The 13,203-nt window shown below is 39.3% G+C and overlaps 1 protein-coding gene across 1 annotated transcript in view; it reads right to left on the bottom strand.

Moving 5' to 3' along the window:
- Positions 1–1,834: 1,834 nt before the first annotated feature.
- LOC124010482 (protein EURL homolog) overlaps positions 1,835–13,203 on the bottom strand; it is a 64,448-nt gene continuing 53,079 nt past the window's right edge. The window contains exons 4-5 of the mRNA XM_046322950.1: positions 10,388–10,450; positions 1,835–5,824 (exon numbers count right to left, since the gene is read on the bottom strand). Coding sequence (XP_046178906.1) covers positions 5,649–5,824; positions 10,388–10,450 — 239 coding nt within the window. The 3' untranslated portion in view covers positions 1,835–5,648. The remainder of the gene's footprint in view (positions 5,825–10,387; positions 10,451–13,203) is intronic.

Below are 13,203 nucleotides of genomic sequence, written 5' to 3'. Positions count from 1 at the left end.
CCCAAATACAGGTTTGCCAAGCTTGTAGTGTCATACCCAAGAAGACTCAAGGCTTTAATTGCTGCCAAAGATGCTTCATCAAAGTACTGTTTTGGCAAGTGAGTTAGGACTACTTTGTACATGAAACAAGTAATTTTTCCAACAATTGTTTACAGATTATTTCACTGGGTCAGAAGTTTACATTCACTAAGTCAACTGTGCCTTTGAACAGCTTGGACAATTCCAGAAAATGTCATGGCTTTAGAAGCTTCTGATAGGCTAATTGACATCATTTGAGTCAATTGGAGGTGTACCTATGGATGTATTTCAAAGCCTACCTTCAAACTCAGTGCCTCTTTGCTTGACATCATGGGAAAATCAGCCAAGACCTCAGAACAAAAATTGTAGACCTCCATAAGTCTGGTTCATCCTTGGGAGCAATTTCCAAATGCCTGAAGGTGCCACATTCATCTCTACAAACAATAGTATGCAAGTAAAAACACCATGGGACCACGCAGCAGTCATACCGCTCAGGAAGGAGCCGCGTTCTGTCTCCTAGAGATGAACATACTTTGGTGTGAAAAGTGCAAATCAATCCAAGAACAACAGCAAAGGAACTTGTTTCCTCCAGCATCTTCACAAGTATCTATATCCACAGTAAAACGCGTCCTATAATCAACATAACCTGAAAGGCCGCTCAGCAAGGAAGAAGCCACTGCTCCAAAATCGCCATAAAAAGCCAGACTACGGTTTGCAACTGCACACAGGGACAAAGATCATACTTTTTGGAGAACTGTCCTCTGGTCTCATGAAACAAAAATAGAACCGTTTGGCCATAATGACTATCATTATGTTTTGAGGAAAAAGGGGGAGGCTTCAAGCTTAACACCACCATCCCAATCGTGAAGCACGGGGGTGGCAGCATCATGTTGTGTGGGTGCTTTGCTGCAAGAGGGACTGGTGCACTTCACCAAATAGATGGCATCATGAGGTCGGAAGTTAAAGCTTGGTCGCAAATGGGTCTTGATATGACAGAGCATACTTCCAAAGTTGTTACGAAATTGGCTTAAGGACAACAAAGTCAAGGTTTTGGAGTGGCCATCATAAAGCCCTGACCTCAATCCCATATTAAATTTGTGGGCAGAACTGAAAAAGCGTGTGCGAGCAGAGAGGCCTACAAACCTGACTCAGTTACACCATCTCAGTCAGGAAGAATGGGCCAAAATTCACCCAACTTATTGTGGGAAGCTTGTGGAAGGCTACTCAAAACGGGTGACCCAAGTTAAACAATTTAAAGGCAATGCTACCATATACTAAGTGAGTGTATGTAAACTTCTGATCCACTGGGAATGTGATGAAAGAAATTAAAGCTGAATTAAATCATCCTCTACTATTATTCTGACATTTCACATTCTTAAAATAAAGTGGTGATTCTCACTGACCAAAGACAGGGAATTGTTGCTAGGATTAAATGTCAGGAATTGTGAAAAACTGAGTTTAAATGTGTTTGGCTGAGGTGTATGTAAACCTCCGACTTCAACTGTAAGTAAATGTCATATCAGTTATTTATTTGTAATATATTAGCAAAAATGTCTAAAGTCCTATTTGTCCTTTGTCATTATTGGGTAGTGTCTGTAGATTGAGGGGAAAAATGATTTAATCCATTTTAGAATAGTGCTATAACCTAACAAAATGTGGAAAAATGTCAAGGGGTCTGAATCATTTCCGAAGGCACTGTAAGTGCAAACACATACGTCAAATCTCTAAAACCAAGAGTTAGGGGAGAATGAGAATGTGTATGATAACATTCATACAACATACCAGCTGTACGAATTAGGGTGACACAAAACTCACGCTCAGAAGAATACACATTTATTAATCCAAACAAAAGCAGGATAAGTTGAAAGCAGAGCTAAAACCTTTCTTGTAAACCCCAAAGGGGTCAAACCTGATCTCTTATAAAGAGAGACTGACATTGGAAGATTCAAATACATCAACCTGAATATATTAGTTTCTTTCTACCCAAAATATACACATTCTTGTTGGGCCAATGATAGAGGGTCCACTTCAGTGATCAGAACCTCTACAGCTGTTTCAAACCACCAGAGTATGCCTAAATGTCACATGCAGGTCTAAGTATTGACCAGAGACATACTAAAATCCATTTTCTTAATACATCTGTGTCCCAAATATTCATGAAGGCTAGTTAATTTGTCTCCTTTTCTTCAAAATCACTGATCTGACCAGGCTGGATAGGTAAAAATTAATCATTATTTGGCCTTTCCATCATATTGTTTTCTTTTTTCTTTTCACCATTCAGATCAGTGCCTTTAAAACTAAATGGACACATCGTATTAAGAGAAAACCGGATTCGGCAGTTTAGATATCATTTCAACTCCACACAGCATAGACCTGCCACCAGAAAATTATTAGCTAAAATAAAACAAGTAAAAACCAAAGCACACTTGAAACACACAACCACAAAATAAAATAAAAAATATATACGAATAATTGCTTGAATAAACTCAGTCACACAACCTAACATCAACTTGACAAGTGAAACCAGGAGAGATTCCATTTAAGACATTTAGCAGTCGCTCTTTATCCAGAGAGATTTACAAAAGCAACCTGTTCCCCGTACATGGACTCTGTACCTGTACCCCCTGTATAGAATTTACGCTATTGTTATTTTACTGCTGCTCTTTAACGGCTTGTTACTTTGATTTCTTATTTGTATTTTTTGAACTGCGTTGTTGGTTAGGGGCTTGTAAGTAAGCATTTCACTGTAAAGGTCTACACCGATTGTATTCGGTGCATGTGATTAATAAAATTAGATTTGAAGTGCCTTGATCAAGGGCACATTGACAGATTTTTCACTTAGTCTGCCCGGGGATTTGAACCAGTGACATTTTGGTTATTGGCCCAAAAGCTCTTAGGCTACATGCTGAATTGTGTTGAGCAGTTCATAACGCAGGAAATTACAGCTAAACCAATTTTATAGAGTTACAAGTTTATCATTGAGCCACATTTCAAGTGAATTTGGTATCAGTGTATTCTATTGCGTTTCATATCAATTCTAGTTGGTCTAGCGAGGCACATACTTGTAGTTTACAAGTGAAATAATAAATACTAATATTTGCTGCCTTGAAGCAAATAAAGGCTTTGGTTTGACAAATGGACAATATAATGCTTACTGAGTTAGGTCTTTTCTATCATCAGCACACATTTCATGTCCCTCCCTTGTTCAAATACATGAGCTCATCAGCCTTACCACAAGGCTACCATAAAATACCTTACCAGTTGAAATCAAGAGGACTCAAAGTTAAGAATAGCAGAAAACAGCATTTGCAGCATGCCACTAACAAAACTCAAAACAAATAAAAATACAAACAAGACATCAAATTCAAATCAAAAACTGGAGAAATAATAAAAGCAACAAACTGTAACCTCTGGACTTAAAATCCCACCTCTTAGATGTAACAGACTTTATTCAAATCGCAAGAGTGTTTCACTGCACTGAATACAAAATAAACTCTCATTTAGTAACAGTTACCACAGCAACAACAGAATCAGTCAACCAAATATTTTCTGGTGGAGCGAGGAAATGGGTGTGATTACAATAACAAAAAGAAAAAATGTAAAAGAGTGTGAGGAAATTCAATGAATGAAAACTGTGATTGTAAAAAGAAACTGTAGCTAGATACAGGTAACTGCCAAAATAAAATAAATGCCAACAAAATGCCTTAATAGGGCATTGGGCCACAACGAGCTGCCAGAACAGCTTCAATGCCCCTGGGCATAGATTCCACAAGTGTCTGAAACTCTATTGGAGGGATGCAACACCATTCTTCCACAAGAAATGCCATTATTTGTTGTTTTATTGATGGTGGTGAAAAAGGCTGTCTCAGGCGCCACTCCAGAATCTCCCATAAATGTTAAATTGGGTTGAGATTAGAGGGGTATACTACAAAGCAGGATCAATGAGATAGCCAGCTAACTTTTATAAACAACCAGAAATAACGATTGGTTTTCTGGTTCATTAAGACAGCTAAACTTAGATATGCGTTTTTGGTTGTCGAGTCAATTAGACCATGCCCATATCAAGCTTATCTTTCTAAAAAAATAAAGTTATTTCAGAACATTTAGGCAAGTTAGCTGGCTAACTCCTTGATCATGCTTTGTAGTATACCCTTCTGGTAACTGACAGACACACCCACCCACACTAAACCCCCTACGCACCTTTGACACCCCTTTTCTAGCCATGTTAGCCAAAGTACTGGTCAACTGGGATTGTTTATACATGGATGGGATGTTAATTGCTTAATTAACTCAGGAACCACGCATGTGGAAGCACCTGCTTTCAGGGCTCTAAATTCAAATGTTTCATTGGTAACTTAAAGTTGGGAGCACCAGAAAAGTTGATTGAGATTGGGCCTATATTGCTACATTTTCACAGGCAGATAAATTCTGATATTTTTTCCACCTATTGTTCTTTTGATCAACCACATAGGATCTTTTCAAATCAGATCTTTTTCAGAGCTGATCTGATTGGAAAGACCAAAGACCAATTAGTGTATTAAAAAAAAAAATCAGAATTGGGCTGCCTGTGTGAATGCAGCCTACGAATTCTAGCTACTTCTGAAGCACGTTGTGGCCTAGAAACCAATGTGGAACACTGTAAACACATTTGTTTATTATAAAAGCTAAAATGATGATACGAATACCTGTCATTGAAATAAAGTAATTTGTGGAATATTGTCTACATTTGGTGTAAAAGCAGCATTTTCCTATTGAGATGCATTACATAGAAAATTGTACACGGTCTCCTTAAAAACATCAGGTTTGTGATGTTGACATGCAAGAGATCTGTCATTCATTCACTGCTATGACCACTGATCTCCTGAAGAAGCTACCCCTTTTCCTTTCTTTCTGTTACCAGGTTGTTAGCTAGCTAGCGAACAAGGTAACATGACTGAACAAAGTGTAAACAAAAGGTTGTCGACGCGTGAGTAGTTTTAGAACGGCCCACGACATGGTTTATGAATCTAAAATGCGGTCCCGGCGATCCGCTCGGCTATAGGAAGATACAAATGTTGTGCCGGTAAAATTGGTCAGATCTTTTGACCTGGTTGAGCTAGAAGCAAGCTGTTTTCACTGTAGTAATAGTGCAACCATGATGCTAACCAATCTAAAGGTGGAGCCCTGCCTGCTTTCAATATACTTTATTTAATTTACTCAAGTGTTTCCTTTATTTTGGTAATTACTAGTATATACTAGTATTCGCTCATGTCATTCTGTATTAAATCTGAATAGGTATTCTTTCAAAAATACTTTGTCTGCATAGGCAACAGGTCCACCGACAGCGGGGCTCAACAACCCACAGTTCCCATGTGGAAGTCAGTGGATCCCAAGATCCTTTAATTTTATTGCCTTTCTCTGAGCCCCTTCTTCAAAGTACTGCAGTCAGAAAGCCATGGGAGCACGAGATGAGGAGGCCATGTCCATTCCCCACTCTTCTGAGAGAAACCACACCACGCAACAAGTCTTTTACAATATAAAGGGCACAGGCCACAGTGGCCATCCTGTCTGTCTGTCTTTTAGCCCTGGGAGTGAAACAGTCATCTCCCTGAGAGAGGCAGCCAAGCCAGGTAGGTACCCCCAGATTCCCCTCACTCCACAGAGGCGTTGCTGCTGGCCTTGACCACGGACCCGGCCCGGCTGATCTGCAGCCAGGGCAGCTTGGCACAGTTCTTGAAGAGCTGCTCGATGGCGATGTGGCGAACATGCAGTTCCGACGCCAGTGAGTCTTTTTCCTGCACAGCCACTGTCAGCTCCTCAAACACCTCTGTAGGGGAGAGGAAAGAGAGCAGAGATTAGTACAGTGCAGGGTCTCTCTCTTAGGGATGTTACAGTGACCGTATTACCTCCACACCGACGGTCACGAGTCATGTTAACAGTCAAATTCCACATGACCGTTTAGTCATGGTAACTTGGCTTCTCCAAGCTCTGATGCTGCTGATGGTCATTAGTAGCCTACCAAACTTACTAACTGCCTGGTACATAGCACTCCATTGTCCCTCTAATCACTCTGACATCAATACAGATGTAATCAGAAAATCAAATCAAACACTTCATAACAGCCCATGAGCTTACGTTGCGCAACATTTCTATAGGCTATGCAATTGCGTGAGAAAAAAAAGTTGATGGCCGGTATTAAAAAGGAAGAGGATCCATCAGCTTTCTGTAGGCTATGCCTCCTATATTTATTTCTCAACATTCCTAATATTAAGCACATTGCTTCGCTTGTAACATTTTAATTTAACAAGGCAAGTCAGTTGAGAACAAATTGTTATTTACAATGACGATCTACCGGGGAACAGTGGGTTAACTGCCTCGATCAGGGGCAGAACGACAGATGTTTACCTACTCAATAACCTTTTGGTTACTGGCCCAACACTAACCACTAGCCTACCTGTGGCTAGACAACAGGAGTATAGCCTACCTAGCTGGCATAAAAATTAACCACAGGAAAAGTGTACTCCATTCACTATTTAAGTCCATAGATTACATATTTGTTCCCCCTGACCCTGTTTTCCGAGACAGGTACATGATAACGGTCAATTTTTAATCAAAACTAATTTCAGATATATGTAAAGACTAGATTAAATTAAGAATAGTCTGATGGGTGTCACTATTAGCCTATTACTTGTTAATGATGTATATTCACTTATGAATGATGCCCAGCGTGTAAGTAAGGCAAGAAACAGTGCATGCCTTTTTTTTCTAATCATAGTTGCACACCTCATATAGCCTATCCCATAGGCCTATATGTTTTGACAAGCTTTGTATCACAACTAACGTGGCCAAATAACTTCAAAAAATGAAGCACATTAATCCGCTTTACAACAGGTGGGTGTAGAGCCTACCTGGCATACATAGGTGGCGCATGAGTGAGCTTCAAGTTTGGGGAAGATAATTAAGCATAAAAATGCACCTTTGTAATGAAGCATTACACGCATAATTGCATTTGTGGTCACATTTAAGAATGGTGGTATCCCGCAGTGTGCTCATTGCTGCGCTTATAATGTGAATAAATAGCCTAATAGTTTATCAACAGTTTAAGCTAAACGTTCTGATCGGTTGCATCAGCCTCATTGCTTTAAAAACATTTTTTAATGCATTGGTTGAATTAATTTAGGATCTATCACATCCCACAACTGTCCCAGACTATATTTGTAATATTTATTTATCTATCACATAGAAGAGAATAGGTCAAGGTTTGTACTATGGGGGATAGCAAATTGACATAGGCTAGAGCTTTTGCTGTTTGGTAGGCCTACTCATCTTGTTGGCTGACAAAAAATAAATGTTTACAGTTCTTCTAACGTCTTCAATATGTGCCTCGGAATTCGATAGGCACATGCGCAGTTGCGTCCCCAATGTGTCGGTCTTCACTTGCAGCCTACTTTGGAGCCGACATGCCTGTGAGAAGGTCGCGATCACGTGACGGGCATTGGCTAATGAGAATTTAGATATGAGAGAGCCATGTGAGTGAGGTACTTCGGAGCACCGCAATTAGCAGCTGGGAATTATAATTATTATATTCAGCCCAGGGGCACAGCAGCCAGAGGCCACAAAAGGCATGGAGGTTGCCGCCGGGAAATTCGAGGATTTATCAAGTTCCTGTCAAATTGTGAATAAGAGACTAATGGAGTGCAGTCTGTGCAAGAAACAAAGCAGAGCTCATGCCTTTCATGAAACTTTTTTCCAAATCACCATTAGTCACATTTACATTACATTTAAGTCATTTAGCAGACGCTCTTATCCAGAGCGACTTATGCAGTTTTACAATGTATTAAAAATCAAAACATATAGCCCAACATTTGTATCACAACTAAAAAGTTACATAAATAACTCTAAATGAAGCATATAGTAGTACCTGTTTCTTTGTTAACCACTCAACACAGAATAGCCACATGTGCACATTCCCTCAAATTGTTTGGAGAAAATATATACTTTCTATTTTATTCAGCTATGTTCAATTGTATTCTTCATACTATAGAATAAAAGAAGAATGCTACAGAATTCTAAACAAATCTTGTCTGCTAAATTAATTAGTGTAGCCCACAGCCATATGGCATATCCAGATCAACTCAGAGGACGCAATCTGCTCTTCTGAAATAGACTACATTTTTTTCACATCATGTTTTTTTAGACCGGTCTAAAATAAATCGTTGATTTATTGTGATGGTGTTGTAGGTTATATTAAATTGATTTATACTTTTAAATGTAGATGTTCCAAAGGTCTGCATCAGTGGCTTGTAGGCTATGCATGGAAACCAGGAGATGCTAAACATGTTTATGTTAATTTACAGTCAATTACAGTGAGACCGGCAGTTACAGTAGAAATCTACATACACCGTAGCCAAATACATCTAAACTCAGTTTATCACAATTCCTGACATTTGATCCTCGCAAAAATTCCCTGTCTTAGGTCAGTCAGGATCACCACATGTGAAATGAGAATGTGAAATGTCAGAATAATAGTAGAGAGAATGATTTATTTCAGCTTTTATTTCATTCATCACATTCCCAGTGGGTCAGAAGTTTACATGCTACCAAATACTAATAGAGTGTATTGCCTTTTAATTGTGTAACTTGTGTCAAACATTTCGGGTTGCCTTCCACAAGCTTCCCACAATAAGTTGGGTGCATTTTGGCCCATTCCTCCTGACAGAGCTGGTGTAACTGAGTCAGGTTTGTAGGCTTCCTTGCTCGCACACGCTTTTTCAGTTCTGCTCACAAATGTTCCATAGGATTGAGGTCAGGGCTTTGATGGCCACTCCAATACCTTGACTTTGTTGTCCTTAAGCCATTTTGTCACAACTTTGGAAGTATGCTTGGGGTCATTGTCCATTTGGAAGACCCATTTGCGACAAAGCTTGAACTTCCTGACTGCTGTCTTGAAATGTTGCTTCAATATATCCACATAATTTTCCTACCTCATGATGCCATCTATTTTGTGAAGTGCACCAGTACCTCCTGCAGCAAAGCACCCACACAACATGATGCTGCCACCCCCGTGCTTCACAGTTGGGATGGTATTCTTTAGCTTGCAAGCCTCCCCCTTTTTCCTCCAAACATAACAATGGCCATTATGGCCAAACAGTTATATTTTTGTTTCATCAGACCAGAGGACATTTCTCCAAAAAGTATGATCTTTGTCCCCATGTGCAGTTGCAAACCGTAATCTGGCTTTTTTATGGCGGTTTTGGAGCAGTGGCTTCTTCCTTACTGAGTGGCCTTTCAGGTTATGTCGATATAGGAGTCGTTTTACTGTGGATATAGATACTTTTGTACTGTTTCCTCCAGCATCTTCACAAGGTCCTTTGCTGTTGTTCTGGGATTGATTTGCTCTTTTCACACCAAAGTACATTCATCTCTAGGAGACAGAATGAGTCTCCTTCCTGAGCGGTATGATGGCTGCGTGGTCCCATGGTGTTTATACTTGCGTACTATTGTTTGTACAGATGAACATGGTACCTTCAGGCATTTGGAAATTGCTCCCAAGGATGAACCAGACTTGTGGAGGTCTACAATTGTTTTGAGGTCTTGGCTGATTTCTTTTGATTAACCCATGATGTCAAGCAGAGAGGCACTGAATTTGAAGGTAGGCCTTGAAATACATACACAACTCCAATTGACTCAAATTATGTCAATTAGCCAGAAGCTAATTTTCTAGAATTTTCCAAGCTGTTTAAAGGCATAGTCAACTTAGTGCATGTAAACTTCTGACCCACTGGAATTGTGATAGTGAATGAAAGTGAAATAATCTGTATACAATTGTTGAAAATATTACCTGCGTCGTGCACAAAGTAGATGTCCTAACTGACTTGCCAAAACTATAGTTTGTTAACAAGAAATTTGTGGAGTGGTTGAAAAATAAGTTAATGACTCCAACCAAAAGTGTATGTAAACTTCCGAATTCAACTGTATTTCCTTGACAACCACAGCCCTACTCTCACACAAAAACACACACACAGAGCAAAAGAGCAACGAGATCAATGCAGGCCAGGGACCACACACCCAGAAATCAAATCAAACAGATTAAGCAGAGGGTGCAGACAGAGATGACAACGCAGTACTACCAATACATATCACCACCTCACAATCTCAAAAACACAACGTCACATCAAAGACACACCAGCATAGAAGAGATGCAAGAAAACACTAATGAGGCACATTCAGTTCCATCTATTTATAGACATTTACAAGCATTTAAAACAAGGAGACATAAAACCAATGCATGTGCTAAAGCACTCCTCTATAGATGATTAATGCAAAGGAAGAAATTTAGACATCTGTTCACAGTTCACTTCAAATTGATGGCTATGAAAGTGTCTCTTACTTTGAATCTGTAGCAGCAGCTGCCCATTCAGCTGGTGGAGCTCATCCACACTCATTTTAATCACTGGAAGATAAAACACACAGATTGGGTCACAAAACAAGAGCAACACAGCATGGCATGTTTGATCAAATAAATGAACCAACTAAAGCAACTTAAGGCACTGGGGGGGGATTCCGACCCGAGTTAAGCATGCATAAATGGAACGCAATTCCCCTTTTATGCACTTTTCACTCTACACGTATTCTGAACTATTAGTTTGCGGTAGATATCAAAGAAATTAAGAAGTAACAGAGGTGTTTACAGATGAACTGTATTTTGACCTTGACTTAATTCCCTCATAATTCCACCACCTTCACGTGCAATAAAACTATGAACAAGGTGGAGCAACCTGTCGGTTCCACATCTACTTACATTTTTTTACTGATCGAAATAACACCATTCTCCATGCACTAATTTATCTTTTTTTTTTTACCTTTATTTAACAAGGCAAGTCAGTTAAGAACAAATTCTTATTTTCAATGACGGCCTAGGAACAGTGGGTTAACTGCCTGTTCAGGGGCAGAACAACAGATTTGTACCTTGTCAGCTCGAGGATTTGAACTGAGTTATTGATAAGAGCTAGGTGAATGTGTGAGCCGTTTGGATAAGCGGGTTGAAAATATAAATTACAATTGTTGATCTATTTTACCTTTTGATTGCTAGTGACAAATGTGAAACCAATAATGTGGCAGCAAACTGAAGCATATCAACATATCAGCTTTTTAACAGCAAAGTTTATGAAATGATGGTATTATAACCTGAAGGGAAGGAATTTGGAGACCCAAGCTATAGAGCCTCACAGTGGAGGTGTCATAATACCCATAAAACCTAGCGGACAAACAGGGAGATGGTTCCAATCATTTTCCTACCATACATTTCTTCCATACACTTAAAATAAGGGCTGTGTTTTGTGAAGGCTTAACCTGGCGTGACGTTTTGATAACCATGTAAATCTCTCTCGGACAAGGTGACTTATCAATATATTTGGCTCTATTTACCCAAATTCAAAAATGCTAATTCCAGCAAACTTCATCTCTAGCTGGCACCTTTGCTAACAGATATGTCAAAGTCTGGCTTTTTTATGGCGGTTTTGGAGTAGTGGCTTCTTCCTTGCTGAGCGGTCTTTCAGGTTATGTCGATATAGGACTAATTTTATAGGACTCATAAGGACAAGGTCCTTTGCTGTTGTTCTGGGATTGATTTGCACTTTTCGCACGACAGTACATTCATCTCTAGGAGACAGAATGAGTCTCCTTCCTGAGCGGTATGATGGCTACGTGGTCCCATAGTGTTTATACTTGCGTACTATTGTTTGTATAGATGAACGTGGTACCTTCAGGAGTCTGGAAATTGCTCCAAAGGATGAACCAGACTTGTGGAGGTCTACCATTTTTTTTTCTGAGGTCTTGACTGATTTTCCATGATGTCAAGCAGAGGCACTGAGTTTGAAGGTAGACCTTGAAATACATTCACAGGTACACCTCCAATAGGCTAATTGACATCATTTGTGTCAATCAGAAGCTTCAAAAGCCATGACATAATTTTCTGTAATTTTCCATGCTTTTTAAAGGCACAGTCAACTTAGTGTATGTAAACTTCTGACACACTGGAATTGTGATACAGTGAATTGAAAGTGAAATAATCTGTCTGTAAGCAATTGTTGGAAATATTACTTGTGTCATGCACAAAGTAGATGTCCTAAATGACTTGACAAAACTATAGTTTGTTTACAAGAAATTTGTGGAGTGGTTGAAAAACGAGTTTTAATGACTCCAACCTAAGTGTATGTAAACTTCCAACTTCCAACTGTATGCCCAGACTTTTCACTGTATTTAACAAAAATTGATAGTGTGTTAAATTGGGACTCACCGTCAGTTATTGCTGTATACATTTATAAACTGTCACTTTAGTGTTAGTTTCCTTACATTTTGCATCATTCCATTGTTAGTTTACCTTTCTCTCCTCTCACGTTCGTGTGGTTGTTCCTGAGGATCGCTAGCAATAGTGGATCATATTAGGCTAACATATTACAAGTTGCGCAATAATTTGGGACATGTAGCCTATTTTAATCATTATGGAACGCAGACCATATGTAGCAGCAAACCTGGAGCCTGTTTAACAATGGCTGGACTGTTGTCCTCACAGTTCCATGATTAGTGCCGATTATTCAGGTAGATTTTTAGGACTACTGATCAAACCCTATTGTACACTTCTCACCTAATATTTCATGGATTGAACAATTTAATAGAGCAACTTTCAGGATGAATCAAACTACTACTTTTGATTCACCAATATATTGTGTGCAAAGGCTCTCCAAACTGTGAAAAACAACATTCTATCCCTAAATAATATACATGAGTATTATTTATTTTTTATCTACCAATTGGTGCGGAAAAGGACGCGAATGTGTATTACATGGCTTTCTTTCATTGATCCGTAATATTCGGAGGAATTGAGAAAAGTCTGTCGAGACAATTAGAAGTAAAAGGTAAACCAAATTTTAAAAAAGGGATGGCTTTTTCTTCTTATTTTTAACCTTTATTTAACCAGGCAAGTCAGTTAAGAACATATTATTTTCAATGACGGCCTGGGAACAGTGGATTAACTGCCTGTTCAGGGGCAGAACGACAGATTTGGACCTTGTCAGCTCGGGGGTTAGAACTCGCAACCTTCCGGTTACTAGTCCAACGCTCTAACCACTAGGCTACGCTGCCGCTTTAGCAAAATGTACCGAAAACCCTATAGAATGAAAACACCACTAAATAATCTTTGTACAG

Source organism: Oncorhynchus gorbuscha, linkage group LG02 (genome assembly GCF_021184085.1).
Source record: "Oncorhynchus gorbuscha isolate QuinsamMale2020 ecotype Even-year linkage group LG02, OgorEven_v1.0, whole genome shotgun sequence".
In the NCBI taxonomy this organism is placed as follows: Eukaryota; Metazoa; Chordata; class Actinopteri; order Salmoniformes; family Salmonidae; genus Oncorhynchus; species Oncorhynchus gorbuscha.
Note: the sequence above shows the minus strand (reverse complement) of the source record. Positions and strands in the feature narration are given on the sequence as shown.